This window comes from Pimephales promelas, chromosome 20 (genome assembly GCF_988280905.1).
Source record: "Pimephales promelas chromosome 20, fPimPro1.hap1.1, whole genome shotgun sequence".
NCBI lineage: Eukaryota > Metazoa > Chordata > Actinopteri > Cypriniformes > Leuciscidae > Pimephales > Pimephales promelas.
In genome coordinates, this window is record NC_142788.1 from 25467101 (window position 1) to 25486748 (window position 19648).

Consider the following 19648-nt stretch of genomic DNA (forward strand, 5'->3'; position numbering starts at 1 on the left):
TTGAGCGAATGAGTTGTCACAAACATGCATAAATCTTCCTTCGTATTCATAACATATGTAATGTCATGATTATGAAGGTGTTATGCACACCCCTTCAAGTAAAGTGTCTCCAAAGTGTTGAGCTGCGTGGGTTTTGGGAGTCGGAAAATGTTGCGAGCCAGATTCAAATTCTCATTTCCTGAGCTTGAATGTGTTCAGAAGTATATTTTTGTTTGTATGTGTGATATTTTGCCCATTTTTGTCTTATTAGTAATTGGGGAGAGTACTGGAAATTAGTTGCGAGCCAGATTCAAACTCAAATTTCCTACATGAGCACCACAGCTGAATGTTGATGGAGTCTTTTTGTCCTTAGTAGAGAGAAAACAGGAAATTATGACAAGAAACAGGAATAATTGGTTCAGAAATAAAGGTCAGATTCTGTATTTCCTGCATATTAAGCACCAATGGCATTTTTATATTGTTGTTGTCTTTTTAGCAGATTTTATCAACACAAGAACAGGAAATATAGTGAGAAGTGAAGGGAATTGTAATCAAAAAATGTTGCAAGCTAAATTAAAGCTCTCATTTTCTTCATAAACACTACAGTTGGCTGTGTCTGTTTAGTAGAGAGTGGACATGAATTATGGCTAAAAATAAAATGTTTAAAACCGTATTTCCCACATAAACACTACAGTACAATGTGTCTCTTTCGTAGATGGAAAGACAATAGATAGAGGACAGGAAGTATTAGTGAGAAGTGAGGGTAATGGGATTGAGTTAATGTCAAGAGCCTGATTTTCAACAGGTTTTTTTTTTCTTTTTAGTGGATAAACACTATAGAGAGAGGACAGGAAGTAATGATAAGAAGTGCGAGTAATCAGATCTGAAAATGTTGTTCATTGCGTCATTTATTGTTTGTTTGGTTTTTTTTGGTGCCTTTTTGGTGGAATAGCCACTTTGGAGACAGAAAATGATGGTGATAAGCAGGAAGAGTATAGGGTGGTAAAAGCTGTGAATCATATTCAAACCCTTATTTTCCACATGATGTTTCTTGAACACCCATCTAAAACAAACTTTTATCAATTGATGACTGTGTGTATTATACAAGCCTCCAACTAAAATTCCAGTCAGAAAACATATGTTTCCATAAGTGATGAATAGCATGGAGTCATATCTAGATTTCATTTTTCTTTCTCTCTCTGCAGTACGACTATGAAGGAAATGACATCAGCGACCTGCCGGTGGACCTATCAGTTGTGTGGAATGGAGATTTCGTCATTGACAACCCCTACCATATCCAAGGTAAACCTCGCCTCAGTCTGACACATCCGTTTCTCTACAGTCACTCTTTTTGTAGTATCCACCCCTCTGTGAAGATGAATTAGGGCCGTTTTATGCTTGGCTGGATGTCAGGCCTCACTGCTCTCCATACAGCTTATCTGGTCCTTCCTGAGCTGTGACTGCAGCTCGCCGCCGCTAAACAATGAGGAAACCGTGTGAAACCCTCATTCAGAAAGAATGAAAAGGGTGTCAGTCGAAAAAGTGTGGTTATGGGTTGACTACCCCATCTCGATGGCTCAGCCTGACTCTTCATATACCTCAAAATGAGCGCTTTGGTCATTTTGGGTCGAGTCCAGGTCCATTTTTCTGCTAATATTTCAAGTGTCAGGCTGGTAAGCAGCCATTTAGAGCGCTGAGTGAATGGCGACTCTAGAGGGCCATCCAATAGATCGCCACACCTGGGCCAAATGTAGCTCTCAGCACCTTGAGTGATGGTAACGAGTGCCATGCTTTTCCGTTCTTCTTTTTCCCATCTCTTCGCTGTCAACAAAATCTGAAAAATGCTATTGTACACAGAGATAGGAAGGCATTAAGATGGACCCAGATCCAATGTTTGTGTAACATCCTGTCTACTAAGATGCCTTCATATGGTCGGTTTGAAAAGGTAGAATTGATGGATGCTCCACTTTGGTTGGGTGGAGAACAAGTAAATTGATTCATAAATGTCATTTCATTTTATGATTTCTCGTCTATAGAGTAAGAGATTATTGACGAGATTATGGTGTCTTGAAAGCATGTCTGCACCATTCAAATGAATGAATAAATAAATAATATGTATTTATAATTCATTCATATGTATTTGGTTTTTTTTTCCCCAGACAAATATTTCTATATCCGTAAAACAAGATAAATTTGCCAAGGTGCATTTGGGGTCCTTGGGATGTTCTGACATGCACTGACATCCGTGCTTTTTTCAGTTATTTATAAACATGTTAATGGAAAAGGTGTAAATTCACTCTATATAGCACAAACAGGGCTACCATAATATGTGAATAACATGTATGTACATGTTTGTATTTTTAAGAGAATAATATTTATGCGTGGTTATTAAACAAATTAAAAAGAAAGTTGCTTAAATAAGACCACAAAACACATACTAAATATGTGTCCACAAGATTTTGACTAAACATTTGACTCAACATAAACATTTTATAACATATTAAAAGAAAAAATATGCAGAGAAAAACATTGAATTTAGTTTTTAACCACATTCACATATAGTTTTTTTCTTATTTAAAGCATAAATCTCACTAAATTGTGAGTAAATTTATGTGTAAGAACAAATTCAATGTATATTCTCTAATTACTCTTAAACTATCTTGTTTTTGGGATGTTGAGATATTTTTGTGCTGTATTTCTCTCTCTCTCCCCCTCTCTCTCTCTCTCCCTCCCTCTCTCTCTCAGCACTGTCTTTATAGCACAATAAATGTATCCATCTTCTCCACGCTGCCAGAGAAAAACCCCAGCTTTGCTCTGCTGTAAAGTGGAAATGTTAATGTAATTAAATCATTCATTTGGTTCAGTTTAATTAGCGCAGCGCTACTTTTAAGCTTAGCCGTGGCTAATCAGATTAGCATGAGGCTGAGACGGATGGATACGCTGTCTCCTTTGAAGTCCGGCGGCAGTCTAAGACACGCAGGCAACGGAACATTCACCCAGTCCCATGAAGCTCCAGGGATCCATGAAAAATCTGCCATCTTTCTCATTACAATGGGAATTTAACATCTGTAATTCACTAATTGCTAGCGGTAGCAGAGGTGATACCTTTGTTTCATAAATAATCCGATTTTTAATCTCTCTTCCTGTCAGTTGACATTTAAAGGGAACTATTTGAACATTTTAGACAAAAAAAATATAGCAGAATGTGTTTGTGCTCTCATTTTTGACCATTCTTGTTTGTTTATGGAGTATTTTTTAGGATACATGATTTATCAGTGTACATTATTGTTATCATGTTTTTTTATTCACATTCCGTTGTAATCTTTAACCAAACCCCCCCTCCCTTATGTAGCCACATGTCTATTCTGATGATGTGTTTAGCGGCTCGAAGGCAGGGCAACCTGTCACTCACATGAGATCCACCAATAGCAAAACACAACCATCCAATCAATTCCAGATGGACAAAATCAAGTCCTGCCCCCTACGTTTTTTTTCTTGTTCAAATGGCAATATGCCGATTTAAAGTTTTGCAGATCGCTTAGCAGTTATCAGGTGTTGTTGGTGTAGATTAACTCGTTTGTTCAACTTCAATGCTCTTTTGCATGCTTTCAGCTTCAAACAAAAGGCTACCATGGTACTATTTGGATGTGTACCATGGTATTCTTTGAAATACATCGGAATAATGTAATACCATAATATATAGTGTTTACATGTTATGCTCTTAAAGGGATACTCCACTTTTTTTGGAAATACGCTCATTTTACAACTCCCCCAGAGTTAAACTGTTGAGTTTTACCTTTTTTGAATCCATTCAGCCGATCTCCGGTTCTGGCGGTACCACTTTTAGCATAGCTTAGCATACATCATTGAAATGCACAAGACCATTAGCATTTCTCCCAAAAAAATGACCAAAGTGTTACGATATTTCCAATTTCCTATTTCCAAAAAAAAGTGAAGTATCCCTTTAATTCGTATGCATTTACTTGCTGAACAACAGCTAAAACTCAGCTGGTCAGACTTGGAGAACCAGCTACCAACTGAACTCCAATTTGGCCAGCTACATCCATGTTAAACCAGCTAAGACTAGCAAAGAATGGTTTTAGCTGTTTTGTTTTCTCTCTCAAATTGTCATGTTGAGTGCATTAAATAAAAAAAAATAAGGCTTTGCATGATTTTACTACAGTAAAGGGGTGTATTTAGGCTTGTGAGATGTCGGTGAAGCTCACAACATTAACTGTAACGGCAATATAAAATAAAAGACACCGTTGTTTAAAAATAATCACATTTATTAAGTCTAGTTAGCACAATAAGCACTTCTTCAGTCAAGTATTACAGTTCATTAGCTCAACTGTAGATGGTTTATTGTTGCCAAGCAACTTGGCACATTAATGAAGAATTCATCTGATGTGCGGTCGCAAGGTTTTGTCCTCTGCTCTGCCTGCATATTTATCCCTCTCTTTATCTCTGTTTCTCTCGACAGCGCACCTGTACAAGTGTTACGCCATGCGGGACAGCTGTGGGATGTGTCTGAAAGCGGATCCCCGGTTCGACTGCGGCTGGTGTGTGCAGGAGAAGAAGTGTTCGCTGAGACAGGAGTGTGCTCCTCTAGAGAGCACCTGGATGCACCCCAGTGCAGGAAACAGTCGCTGTGCGCACCCCAAAATCAACAAGGTAGCACCCGTTCTCATTCTGTCACACTCCATTTAACACATTCACTATTTACAAGCCTGTCAAACACACTTTTTATTGTGTGAGAATTTAACAGGTGTTGTTTTTGCAGAGCAGTGTTGAAAATGTAGGTTATTTGACATCATCTTATGGTCTGCAAAGAATCTATTAAGCACACTTTTTACTGTATTAGGTTTTTTAATAGTTCTATGGTTCTTTTAAATATTATTTTTGCATTTAAATATTGTTCAGATCAATATACTGTATATAATTGAAGCATCATCTGTTACACACAAACAATAGTACTCTTAAAAATGAAAATGCTGTTATAAATTACTCATCTTAATTACATTTGTTCATCTTTGGAAACCCAAATGAAGAGCTTTGTCCCTCCATTGACAGCTATGCAACTACCACTTTGACGCTTCAAAAAGTTCATAAAGAGATGGTAAGTCTCGATCGCTTTATATGATGAACAGATTGAATTTAGATGAACACTTTGAATCCATTTGCGCGTCAAGAGCGAAATTGACGCGTGTAAAAAACAAAAGTTTGAATCGAAACTTACGCGTCACGCGTGTCGATTTATTAGCACTTAAGCACTTACTAAATCAGTACAATTAGCACTTACTAAATCAATCGCGCTTAATGCGCCAGACGCTTAATTAACGCGAACTTGACCGCATTCGCGCCCCAGGAATTTTTACGTGCGTAGCGCGTCTTTGTATTGACTTAACATTCAAATCACTTGCACCTAGCGCACAATTACGCAGCATGTTTGAGCTTCCCCAAGAACCAATAAGGTCCACGTCCTCACGCGTCAAGCAGGTTTGGTTGAGCTTCTGTTTATATTTGCTGATCAATGTTAACGTGAATAAAAGCCTAAATTCAATCTGTTCATCATATAAAGCAATCGCGTCTCTTCAGAAAATTTGGACTAAACTAAACCAAATGTATTACTTTTACTTAAGCTTCAAAGTGGTAGTAGAAACAGAAAACTCACAGACTTCATCAAAAAGATCTTAATTTTTGTCCTGAAGATTAACGAAAGTCTAATGGGTTTGCAACAATATGAGGGTGAGTAATTGATGACAGAATGTGAGCTATCCCTTTAAATATAAAGGTTCCAAAAGTCGGTTCTCGCAGCAATGCCTGGAAGAACGTTTCATAGTTCCCATTGGCGCAAGTACCTGATTTTTGGCATGTACGCACCCCAGAGACTGGGGGCAATTTTAAATTGGGGGGGGGGGGGGGGCTAAATGAACTCCTACTTCAGAGTAGAGTCTAACCCGGCACAATAAGAACTACCAGTGACGTAGGTGTTTGTTGATTAGTTGAACGCATAATATGACAAAAACACAGCTCACAGTGTCCTCCACCCTCCAGTTGTTGACGTTGTTGAATGGCATGCTTGAATAATGTCTCCATCTGCTGGCTTTTAAAACTTCTTGTCATCATAACACAACTAATAAGAGCCATTTAGAATCTCAAATTGGAAATTTGGCCTTTTCTAGTTATTTGTGGGGACTTGTCCCCCTCAGGCCCTGACTGAGTTCCTATAACAACCTGGTGCCAAAACCCCTATTGAAGAACCTTTTTTGGTTTCCTAAGGAACCTTTCAGTGAGCATTTCTTAAAAGGATCTTTTTTTTCTTAGTGTGAAGAATGTCTTTATATTTTTCAGAAGGGATTTTATCAAATATGTGTTTTCCCACTTCTTATCTCATCATAAATGTTTGTTAAGAGAAACCATAAGTTTACTTCCTGTATGCTAATGATGGCAATTCTGTACTGTTTTTCAGTTTCTATGACACTGACACTTCTAATCTAAGAAAGAAAAAAAAAAGACCTCCATCTTATTTTTTTCACAATGGCTGTGCCAAACAAATCTCTCGCTGTGCTTTTATTGCCGTGCAGCGGTGTATTGATGCTAATATACTGCGGTGTGCCAGTGTTGGCAGCTGGCAGTCTGAGAGACAGCGGTGTCTCTCAGTAAGATTAGCCCCTGATACTGGGTAATTGCCAGTGGCACAGTTGCTAATCCGTTAGCTCATGCCTGTCTCTCTGCTTACTTATCGCTCTATAACCAGAGCTGAAAGCTTGAATGGCGGAAGACACAGAAAAGGAAGAGGTACAGACAAAGAAAGGGAAAGACAACATATGCTGCTTTTCAGTTCACTTGGAATCAGCTAACCAGTAAGACTATTTTCAACGGTTTTGATGACTACCGGCCCAAAATCAGACCTACAGAAAGTCTTCTGAAGTCATACAATAGCTTTGTGTGATGAACAGACTAAATTTAGCTTGAAATTGACATTTTCCCCTCTACCGCAGCTCTCAAATCAGATATGGTGCAGTTCGGAAACATGACGTCAAGCATTTTTTGTTCCAGAGGGTCTCCTGACCAAACGTCATTGACGTGACCTGTTGATCGCGTGGACGGAAATGGATGGAAGTACAGTACACTAAATGTACTAAACCTACAAAACCCTATAAAACAGCAACACAGGCTGTACTTCCTTCACAGGCCCATGTTTGGACATTTGTGGTACAGCTCTAATGTTATTAAGTGAACCGGGTCCAAAATACACACTTGCCAAATGTGGCTAAAATTGCTTTTAGTGAATAAAAGGGAGTAAGTCGCCAGTTGGCCCAGTATTAGGCACAGTAGCAATAAATGTTTTAAATCAAATTGTGAGAATAATAATTTGATATTTAGCAATGCAAATCAACCCATCTACTAAATAGTCAGTAGTCACAATATATAGGCTACAGTGTTGTTTTTATATTTTCATAGGTTATACTACTATTGCTTTTATTAATACTTTTAAATGAGCTATATACAGTGTATATATATATATATATATATATATATATATATATATATATATATATATATATTATTCTTTTTGTAATTTTATGTGCTTTGATGTTTTTCCTAGATTTAAAAAAATATATATTTCTAAATATTTTTATTTATTTTATTATGACAAAACTATGATGACCAAAATAATTGATTGGCCCAGTATAGAGCATTTACGTTCCATAACCTTTGTTAACACAAGTAACATTATTCTATATACTGATATATTTTATCCTTTTCTTGCAGTTTATCAATTCCTACCACACACTCATTCCCTCGTTTCCCATTCGTTCACGTCAGAGCCGTGTGATTTAGTATATTAGCCGGTGGATAAGCTTCTAATTTCATTTGGAATAGAGTATTTAAACTGGGATTTTCTGTCTCTCTCTCTCTCTCTTCAGAGAGAGACCCTTGGGTATGAGTAGTAATTGAATTTGCTTTATGCTTGTCTTATTGTCTGCTGTTTCACGTCTCTGTTAAAGCAGTCTGCTGACGTCAAAGTTGTGCCCTTTAACTCTATGGGCTAAGAAGATCTGTAATACCTGGAGAGAGCTAGCCGTTAGCATTCCCATTCATCTCATTGGCAGCTACTCAATTGCAAAGTTTTGTTACATGCTGGGTGAAAAAAAAACCCTGACAATCTTTGGGTAAAGTCCTTCTTAAACTGCTTCTTAGCTCTTGTTTTTCCCAAAATGCACCTCTTCACTTCGGCATCAATATCGCATTAACTTGCTCAGAGTGTAGATTTTCTCCATTTCTAATTACACCAGAGGAAAGCGCTCCTAACCGGGGGCAACAGCAAGGTTTGTTATGCCGAACTTTCTTTTCTTTATCTCGGATTTTCTCTTCCTCACACACACGCACCCTTATCACACCTCTGTCAACAGTAAGCAGCTCCTGATAAGCTTTGACACTGAAATATGTAAAATATACATGTTTTTCTGCCTTGTTTTTCATGCAGTGAGATGAAGTGAGACAATGAGAGGTGGTAGAAAAAAAACCCCAATGTGTCTGATTGGATGATTCAAATTCAATTCTCTTCATGTGGGTAACAAATGAAAATAGTCTTAAGCCTCACGTGCCTTTAGGGAGACGGACTTCTGCTTGCTGCCCATCTAAGTCTGGTTGTGATTGGATTCTACCAAGCTACATGTAAAACAACCCCTCTGAAACCAATTACACACCACTTTTCCCTCCATGTTTCGTTATGCTGTTTTCGTTATTGGCATCGCTCTGTACAAAAAGGCAATTTTTGACTCTATGGTCTATACGAGGCTCTAAGATTGGCTTAGGGGGAAAGGGATTTGAGAACATATGCTGCAAACTAGCAATATTTGATGGGAAAATAGGGAAAAAGGGAAGCAAATTAGGGCCCTGGAAAGCTACATAACTAAAGCGACAGATATGGCAGAACTTTGATGCGTTTTTCCATTCTTCAGCAGATTGGTGGAAGCTCTATAAATAGGAGGTTTTCTGGGTGAAATCCCAAGTGAAGCTGTTGTACCCGTAAGCAAAGACACTTAACCTCAATTACATCAGGAAGCATGCAGCCGCAGACGTACCGAGTGGGGGTGCCAGACAGAACTGTAGTAGAGATTTTGACTGTAATTTGTCGCCAAATGTTTTTCTTTTTTGAGAGAGATTTTATGCCCATGCTGCATTTCATTCAAAAGATGAAAGACCACCGTACTGATGGAGATCAGGTAAAGACGGTAGACAAACGCAACATCAGGAAAGCGTTAAGCCTTACACGCTGTGCAGGTGGCTTGTGGGCGGATGGGATCTGGAAGACGGAGGTCTTCAGACACCCCAATCTGCCCCTATTCTTTTCACCCGCCGTCTTCTCCGAGTCCTCCCACTCTCCCTCCATTGTCGTCCTCCCACCCATTGGCGGGGGGTGGGGGGGAAAGCCATAGACAAACAGTAATAATCTCGCCACTGGAAATCGACAGGAGGTTTTGTGCATTCTGGTGCACTTTAATCTCAGTAATTGCATATATTTTTTGAAATGTATCGTTACCCAGAGCTGATAATGAAGGGAGATTTACTTAACTGTGTGTAATTTAACAAGGTCCTGGGGGAGAACGTGTGTGTATATTAGTGTTCTCCCACTCGTGTTGAGAGATATTATTTTTATCTATCATTTCGCTCTAAGGCTGATTTAATTAGAAACGTATAAATTGTTTTTTTTTTGAACATAATAAAAGACATCTAATGTAGGTTAATTTTAGTGGGATCCCGAGCGACAGTCTTCAGTCGAAATTCTGTGATTTTCAGGTCAAGACTAGATGGTTTACAGTACATGCTCTATCAATACAGCTTGCATTTATTTTGATACTCGGGTTGTTGCATTGACAGTACAGTATACCGTCTGAACCGTACTGACCAGTTCCTGGGATTACTTACTGTAAGTTTTGCATTGCCAAACTTGCATGGCATACAGTCTGGTCCACATTTCGGCTTGTTTTGATCGATGTGTGATGCGACCAGCGATAGCATGTTTTTGAGTGCTGTTTGGGGAATTTGGCGAATCCAGTGAATAGTTCTTCTTCAAAAGTGCTCATTATATCACTGCTCTTACCTTGTTCCAGGCATAAGGAAGTTGCATGAAGTCAGCCAAAACATTTTTAACTCTTGCCAGCTATGAATGCAAACAGAGTTACACAACATTCAGAACTGAATTGAAAATGCCTTTTAAAGGGTTAGTTCACCCAAAAATGAAAATTCTGTCAGTATTTACTCACCCTCATGTTGTTCCAACCCCGTTAGACCTTCGTTCATCTTCGGAACACAAATTAAGATGTTTAAGATATTAAGATCGCTCCTGCATACAGTCCATAGGCTTCTTGAGGGACTGGCTCTTGCTGTCCTCGAAAAGTCATTAAAGACATCGTTAAAATAGTCCAAGTGACTACAGGGGCTCAATCTTAAGTTTATCAAACGACGAGAACACTTTTGTGCGCAAAAAAACAACAAAAATAACGACTTTATTTCAACTATTCGTTTATTTCTCCCTCTGCGCGAGTCAGGTTACTAGTTTAATAGCGTAAGCTTCTGTTATTGTACGTCACACGCATCACACACATGACCAGCGTCGGCCAATAGTGAGCCTACGTGTGGCGTAGCTCTACGCAATCACACTACGTTAACTGACTTACAGGCTCATGGAGAAGGAAGTAAATATTTGAAATAAAGTCGTTATTTTTGTTGTTTTTTTGCGCACAAAAGTGTTCTCGTCGTTTGATAAACTTAAGATTGAGCCCCTGTAGTCACTTGGACTATTTTAACGATGTCTTTAATGACTTTTCGGGGACAGCAAGAGCCAGTACCTCAAGAAGCCTATGGACTGTATGCAGGAGCGATCTTAATATCTTAAATATCTTAATTTGTGTTCCGAAGATGAACGAAGGTCTTACGGGGTTGGAACAACATGAGGGTGAGTAAATACTGACAGAATTTTCATTTTTGGGTGAACTAACCCTTTAAATTCCAACTCAGAATTTAATTAGAATTTATTTTGAGGTTGCAGTCAGGATGCAGAATTGCAATTAGAATGTGAATGCAAGGATATGTAGTTAATTTAAATTAAAAGAAATACATGTACACGTGGTATCAAGGGGAATGTTGGTTTGACAGGGGCAAAACAAAAAGATACCAAATGAAAAAGCAGATAGATAGGTAGATGGATGGATGGATGGATGGATGGATGGATGGATGGATGGATGGATGGATGGATGGATGGATGGATGGATGGATGGATGGATGGATGGATGGATGGATGGATGGATGGATGGATGGATAGATAGATAGATAGATAGATAGATAGATAGATAGATAGATAGATAGATAGATAGATAGATAGATAGATAGATAGATAGATAGATAGATAGATAGATTTATTTGGTTTGCTGTGGACAGTTAAATCTGTTTTATTTATATGGTCCACTTGTTCATTGTATACTTCATTTCTTCTGTGCTTAGTGAGGCTGAGACTACAAAAAGACCAACAAAAAATCTGAATTTTATGGAAAGTTATTTTATTTTAACTTTCTCATATCAAACTTGTTGAATTTTCAGTTTTCTATGCAATGTCATTTTACACATAGGAGTACCTCAAGGCTCCATTCTAGGCCCGCAGCCATTGTGGCAGTGATGCAGCCGAGGCCTGGCTCCAGGTCGCCGTGGAGACCTTGTGGTCGAGAGATCAGGCGTACAGAGTACCTGTAATTACCTCATGATGGCTGTTATGGGGCGCCGTCCTGCTGTTACCACGGCACATCATTCACCATATTTGTTTTGTCATGCCACACCTGTCCTCGTTACGGAGAATAATCCGGCTAAATAAATCACATTATCCCACTGCCTTGCGCCATGCGGCTCTGAAGCGTGGATCCGAGAGCCTGGGTAATAAGTTTCAATTAGAGGATGGATGGAGGGGGGTTGGAGGGAGGTGTTTCGCCAAGCCCAGCATTAGGGGCTTCTGCTCCCCTGCGCCAAGGGGTGATTTGTCTCCATTAAAATGCAAGGTGTCTGAGTTTGTGTTGCAACTCTGAGACTATAAGGAGCTACAGGGTTCAATACCAAGACCTGTGCACTAACCTGTGGACCATTATGTGAAATATCCAGACCTTTTTTCTTTATTCTTTATTTCCTGTCTCTATCACAATATTTGGTTTGTTGTATTTTAGTCTTTTAAATCTCCTGCTCCATCTCTAATCAAACTAATAACTCTATTTGCCTCATTTGACAGCTGTTTCCAGAGACCGGACCACGACAAGGCGGAACCAGGCTCACCATCACTGGAGAGAATCTGGGTCTTCAGTTCAGAGACATTATGACTGGTGTTCGGCTGGGAAAAGTACCCTGTGTTCCTATTGAAGAGGAATATGTTAGTGCGGAAAGGTGGGTAATACTTGAAGATATTTGGAAAACAAGGCTGTGAGGGGTAGAAATACAGTGTGTTTTAATGGATTGTAGCCTACTGTTGTTTAACATCATGAAAATTGTTCATGGGAGGAGAATGTATTTTTGAAATAAAATATCAGTTGACAAAAACTCTATAAAACAGTTTTCTAAGTTGTGCAAATTACCCGAAATAAGGCCTTTATACAGCCTTTTTTAAACATTGAAACACTCCTTTTCACTGCATGATCTATTAAAGTCAACCTACAAAGTATGTTTTTAATATATTGTTAGTTCTGATAAGTATCGAGTAATTATAACAGATTTTACCACATCTAAATTAAGAATCCTTGCAGTGCAGAAAAAAGTGCAGATTCAGTCTGGGTCGCCTCATAAATCAGAAACAGATTAATTATGGTAATAATATTTACTTGCGCTGTATCATATAAATCCATCCATTCACCTTCCTCCCCTTGAGGCCTTTGGTAACTTAGCACTGCTGTTAATCACGAACCTTAAAGAGGATTCTGACGCGTCTTTCTTCTGCAGGATCGTGTGTCTGCTGAATGACGCCACAGGATACCGTGTGCAGGAAGCCCAGGTGGAGGTGTGCGTGAGAGACTGCCTGGCTGACTACAGAGCCCTCTCACCCAGGGCATTCACCTTTGTGGTGAGCATCTAGGAGTCTGGAGACGCATAATCCTACAGACACATTCAGATCTTGTTGCCTTTGGATAGTTGTAATTATGCAAATTGGATGCATATTTAAATGCAGTACCGTTCAAAAGCTTTAGATCAGTACATTTCAAAGAAATTAATACTTATTAAAACATAGAATTGTATTTATAGACATTTATAATGTCACAAAAATGCAAATAAATGATCCTGAAAACCACTGTCACAGTTTCCACAAAAAAAAGTAAGCAGCAGCAAATCAGCATATTAGAACGGTTTCTGAATGATCATGTGACACTGAAGACTGATGATCTGTTTCCCACCACTGAAATGAATTACATTTGAAAATATATTAAAATAAAAAACTATATTTTAGATTGTAATAAATTTCACAACGTTACCGTTTTTACTGTATTTTTAATCTAATTACAACAGACAGGTTGAGAACAAGATACTTAATTAAAAAATGTCAGAAGTCTTACCAACAGCAAATATTTGGACGGTAGTGTATATCAGGAATGCATGAAGTTAGTTGGTGGCAAGGGTGACGCCCAATATGGGTATACTTTGTAGTAATAGCGTTTGAAAATCTTCAATGTATAACTTTCTTCCTCAGACGCCGTTCTTCACACGTGTCCAGCCCGCTCAGGGACCCCTCTCAGGAGGAACCAGAATCACTATTGAAGGAAACCACCTCAACGCTGGCAGCTCTGTTGGGGTCAACATCGGGCGTCACCCTTGTCACTTCAAAAAGTGAGTACTGCTCTTCTATATCTTCTGTGCATCTGGTATGGTATGAAGTGGTATATACAGTACTATGAAAACATATTGGGGACAGTCACAATGTCAAATGCATCTGCCTAGAAATAATTCAAAATATAAATTATTATTCAGCTCATTTGGGTGATCCAAGTGCGAGTCCATCCTGTGACCTATCTAATAAGGCAAAAGTCCCAAAATATAGATATATATGAAAAAAACCCACATAATTTTCTGCTTGGCTGCCCTTCTGTCTGTCTTGTTATCGGTTTATCCCTCCATCTGTCTGGCTTTCTTTCTAACTTCCTGTTTCTGTCTGTCACATAGTTTGTGTTTGTTTGTTTGACTGTTTTATATGCTCCAAAGGCTCTGTGCCAGTTGTTTTGATGGTTAGCCTGTTGGCTGTTTTGGTGTAGCATTTGCCAATATACAGTCTCTGCTTGTTGTTAATGTGGTCCTTTTTCTCTTACTCTCTCTGCTTATTCGTCTGCCAAGTTGTCTCCCTCTGTCTTTATCTGTATCCTTCCAAAAAGCTGTCTTCCGGCTTCTCACCTTAGCACGTCCACCTGTCATTCCGTCAGTCAAAAAACCCAGGCCCATGTTTTTTTTTTACCCCTCTGCGTATATCTACAGCATAAAGAGACACTTTGAAGGCACGAACATCAGCCACGTAATGGCACACGCGGTCCCGGTCGATTGTGCGCTTCCGTTTGTGGACGGGGACAGTGAATGAGTGTTCCTGCTGTCCGCCTGTCTATCTGTAGCACCAGACCGCTCTGCATTGCAGCGGAGAATAAAAAACATTGTCTCGCTGCCAAGCCTCATACATGAGAGAAGGAGAGAATGAGGATTACCGCTGTTCTCGCTGACTGAGACGTCAGCCACACCTGGTCTCAGAGCCAAGGTTCGCTTCAGAGAGAAGGTCCACATCCTGTTAACCCATTGTGCGAGGATGTGAAAGTGATCGTTTGTTCAAAAATCTATATTCTTTCATCATTTACTCGCCCTCACTTACAGTAGTTTCAAACCTGTATGGCTATTAACACAAAAGGAAAAGTTGGAAGTTCAATGTTCATGCTGCTCAGTTCAGGACAATGAAAGTGGATGGAGACCAAATATGGCGCTTTTCCACTGCTGGTACGGCTCAGTGCGGTTCGGCGCGGCACTGTTCCGCTCACTTCGCTTTTCCGCGGCGTGGTACGACTCGACTCGGCAGGGCTCGGTTTGCTTTAGCTCGGTTTGCTTTTCCACTGCAGTTAGTACCGCTTCAAAGTGGATTGGATTATAGTTTGACCGTTATAGTTTATCCGCTCCTCGGCAACCAACGAGAGGAACGTCTGCGCTTCGTCCACTGACCACGATGTAGCTATTTCTTTTTGGAAGTTTTCCTTCTTTCTTTTTTCTTCAAGCAAGTCAAGAATGTAGTTTTAAAACAGGTGCTACAGCGGTGGCTGTTACTGGCTTTTTTAATCTAGCGGGTTGGTTCGATGTCTCACAGCGTCAAAGCGTGCCTTACCGAACCGTACCGTACCATGCAGTGGAAAAGCATCAAAGCGTGTCATAGCAAACCGAACCGTACCGTACCATGCAGTGGAAAAGCATCAAAGCGTGTCGTAGCGAACCGAACCGTACCGTACCATGCAGTGGAAAAGCGTCAAAGCGTGTCGTAGCGAACCGAACCGTACCGTACCATGCAGTGGAAAAGCGTCAAAGCGTGTCGTAGCAAACCGAACCGTACCGTACCATGCAGTGGAAAAGCGTCAAAGCGTGTCGTACCGAACCGAACCGTACCGTACCATGCAGTGGAAAAGCGTCAAAGCGTGTCGTGCCGAACCGTACCGTACCATGCAGTGGAAAAGCGTCAAAGCGTGTTGTAGCAAACCGAACCGTACCGTACCATGCAGTGGAAAAGCGTCAAAGCTTGTCGTACCGAACCGAACCGTACCGTACCATGCAGTGGAAAAGCGTCAAAGCGTGTCGTAGCAAACCGAACCGTACCGTACCATGCAGTGGAAAAGCGCCAAAGCGTGTCGTAGCGAACCGAACCGTACCGTACCATGCAGTGGAAAAGCGTCAAAGCGTGTCGTAGAAAACCGAACCGTACCGTACCATGCAGTGGAAAAGCGTCAAAGCGTGTCGTACCAAACCGAACCGTACCGTACCATGCAGTGGAAAAGCGTCAAAGCGTGTCGTAGCAAACCGAACCGTACCATGCAGTGGAAAAGCGTCAAAGCGTGTCGTAGCAAACCGAACCGTACCATGCAGTGGAAAAGCGTCAAAGCGTGTCGTAGCAAACCGAACCGTACCGTACCATGCAGTGGAAAAGCGTCAAAGCGTGTCGTAGCAAACCGAACCGTACCGTACCATGCAGTGGAAAAGCGTCAAAGCGTGTCGTAGCAAACCGAACCGTACCGTACCATGCAGTGGAAAAGCGTCAAAGCGTGTCGTAGCGAACCGAACCGTACCGTACCATGCAGTGGAAAAGCGTCAAAGCGTGTCGTAGCGAACCGAACCGTACCGTACCATGCAGTGGAAAAGCGTCAAAGCGTGTCGTAGCAAACCGAACCGTACCGTACCATGCAGTGGAAAAGCGTCAAAGCGTGTCGTAGCAAACCGAACCGTACCGTACCATGCAGTGGAAAAGCGTCAAAGCGTGTTGTACCGAACCGAACCGTACCGTACCATGCAGTGGAAAAGCGTCAAAGCGTGTCGTACCGAACCGTACCGTACCGTACCATGCAGTGGAAAAGCGTCAAAGCGTGTCGTAGCAAACCGAACCGTACCGTACCATGCAGTGGAAAAGCGTCAAAGCGTGTCGTACCGAACCGAACCGTACCGTACCATGCAGTGGAAAAGCGTCAAAGGGTGTCGTAGCAAACCGAACCGTACCGTACCATGCAGTGGAAAAGCGCCAAAGCGTGTCGTAGCGAACCGAACCGTACCGTACCATGCAGTGGAAAAGCGTCAAAGCGTGTCGTAGCAAACCGAACCGTACCATGCAGTGGAAAAGCGTCGAAACGTTGCGTACCGAACCGAACCGTACCGTACCATGCAGTGGAAAAGCGTCAAAGCGTGTCACTAGTCCACCTAAAAGTGAAAATTCTGTCATCATTTACTTACTTTGTCTAAACTATTCTTTCTATTCACAAAATTCACAATTTAAAATATTTGAAGAACACTGAAAAAAATGATATGCTTTATCTAATCAATAAAATTGTGGCAACATATGACAAGCAATATTATTAATTAAATTGTACAAATTAGAATTAATTAGAATGTTAATTTGATTAACTATTACTCAATTCTAATTTGTTCAATTTAATAAATAATATTCCTTGTAATCTGTTGCCACAATTTTATTGATTAGATAAAGCATATTCATTTTTACAGTGAATGTTGGGGACTAAATAATATTGGAGCACATTAAAAACCACAGTGTACCAAAGTGCTGTACAATTTCAACTATTTTGTTTTATGTTTCACACAAAAATAAAAGCATACAGTTAGTCACCATGAGGGTGAGTAAATTATCACAAAATGATTTTCATTTTATGGTGGACTATTCCTTGAAAGCATCATGAATACACATTTTGGGCTATATTTTAAATCTTTTTAAGCCATAAAATAGCATTGTATGAGGAACAGACTGAAATTGCATTCGTTATTCACTGAAAGTCTTGTATTATTACCATAGTTATCAATGCACTTTCATTGTGTGGAAAAGAGCAGCTCTGACATTTTGTAAAACATCTACTTTTGTGTTGTACAAAAAAAAAAAAAGAAACGAGTTTCAAAAGACATGAGATCTTAATTTCCGGCTGAACCATCCCTTTCATATGCCCTGCTTCTTCTTTTTGTGTGTGTGTTTTGTGTCTTCCATTCATAATATCCAGTGAATTTATATTCAAATTTATTCTACATGTCTGTAATCCAAATTACATATTTAAAATGCAAAATCTCTAAAAAAAAAAAATATCCCAAAGCAACGGTTGCATTTTGCACTTCATTTCATTGAATGTCTGTATATTTTACCTTTGAGGAAATTTGTGGCTTATCCGCTCCACAACTCGCTCTATTTGCACTCTTCCATCTTTTTTGTTTGTTTGTTTGTGACAACCACCTTGTCAAAATATGTGCAGTCTTCTGAGGATTTCTGGGGTGTGCATCTTGAAAAGCGTTCCCATGGCAACATACTAAAGGGATGTGCATGGTGATTGCAGGCACGTCTCCAGTACAGGAGGAGAGAGTGAAGCAGACAGACAGAGAAAAACAGACCCGAAGTCTTTGAAACCCATATGGTTGTTAACACAAATGATAGAGCTTCATCAAACAAACTTAACTCTTACTGAGTGCAGAATCTGTGTCATGATGAAATATGTGATGACATGCTTTATGCTCTGATTGTGACAAGAATTACTAAACATTTCAGTTGCTTTCACTCTAATACACCTCTGCGCTTCCTCTATGACTGTAGGCGGAGCTCTAAAGAGATCGTGTGCGTGACCCCGGCCGGCGTGAACGCAGGAAGTACTCCGGTTATGGTGGACATCGACTCTGCTGAGCTCAGGAACCCCGATGTGAAGTTTAACTACACAGAGGACCCCACCGTCCTGAAGATAGACCCAGACTGGAGCATTGCTAGGTAGGCGACACAACTGTTCAGTGGCCCACAATCTGCTTTTGTGTAATTTGAGCATTTAAAGTCGCAACATTTTGACTTCAGAATAGAATGGGAGCATGACTACAATGTTGGTTTGTTGGCACCATGGTCTAGTGGTTTGTGCATGTGTTCTGACACATTAAACAGTGCCAATCATGCAGCCTTTTTAAAAATGAACACTTTAGTGTCCAATTCTCACTATTAACTAGTTGCTTATTTTCATGCATATCACTAGGATATTGGCTGTTTATTAGTACATATAAATGCCTTAATTCTGCATGACCATATTCTACATCCCTTAATACTACCCAATACCCTAAACATATATACACAAAATGTTGCTGTTTGGATTTAAATAGGCAATTGCTTCAGAGTCTTTTGATTGACCCTTTTACAGGTCAATGTGACCCGTTTACATTTTCTAGTTGTTGGTTAACATCTGTTTTTTTATCATATATTTGTGATTTACACATCACAAATATATGATAAAACCATTTGTGGTTTGTTTAAAATGCCTTTAAAATAGTTGGCAGCAGTGTTGTAGTGCTCGAGACTCGGACTCGTCTCGGACTCGGTCTCGAGACCATATTTTAATGGTCTTGGTCTTGTCATGGACTCGGTGTGCATTTGGACTCGGAATTGACTCGTACTCGAACATTTTTTTTTTAGGACTCGGAATTATTCCCGAGTCCACTCGAGTTCAATTCAAAATATTTTTCATGATTATTAATGTATGTTAATAAAATATTTCTTTAAATTGATTGACACGCCCAGTGATTGGTGATTTTCTAGTGCGCAACAAATTGTAATAAAATTACTTTTAACACCACCTACTATGTGGCCTTTTTACCCTAAACTGATCATATTTTTTAAACTCTAAGTAAATTCAGTAAAATAAAAAAAAAAGATTTCTCTAAGTAAATAAAAGTAAATTAGGTAATCAACCCTCACTGGTCTCGGTCTCGACTCGGACTCGACCGTCTCTGGTCTCGGACTCGACTCTCTATGGACTCGGTCTTGACTCGGACTCGACTCTCTCTGGTCTCGGTCTCGACTCGGACTCGAGTGAGGTGGTCTCGACTACAACACTGGTTGGCAGTTAGCTAAATATGCTACGTGCGCCACAAGACAAACCTCAACAGC

The 19648-nt window shown here is 40.1% G+C and overlaps 1 protein-coding gene across 2 annotated transcripts in view; it reads left to right on the forward strand.

The window, feature by feature from the left end:
- Positions 1–19648, forward strand: part of plxna1a (plexin A1a) — a 266208-nt gene that overhangs the window by 198556 nt on the left and 48004 nt on the right. For both annotated transcript variants that reach the window (XM_039651985.2, XM_039651986.2), the window contains exons 11-16: positions 1185–1281; positions 4460–4650; positions 12260–12411; positions 12961–13081; positions 13703–13839; positions 18320–18487. In XM_039651985.2, coding sequence (XP_039507919.1) covers positions 1185–1281; positions 4460–4650; positions 12260–12411; positions 12961–13081; positions 13703–13839; positions 18320–18487 — 866 coding nt within the window. The remainder of the gene's footprint in view (positions 1–1184; positions 1282–4459; positions 4651–12259; positions 12412–12960; positions 13082–13702; positions 13840–18319; positions 18488–19648) is intronic.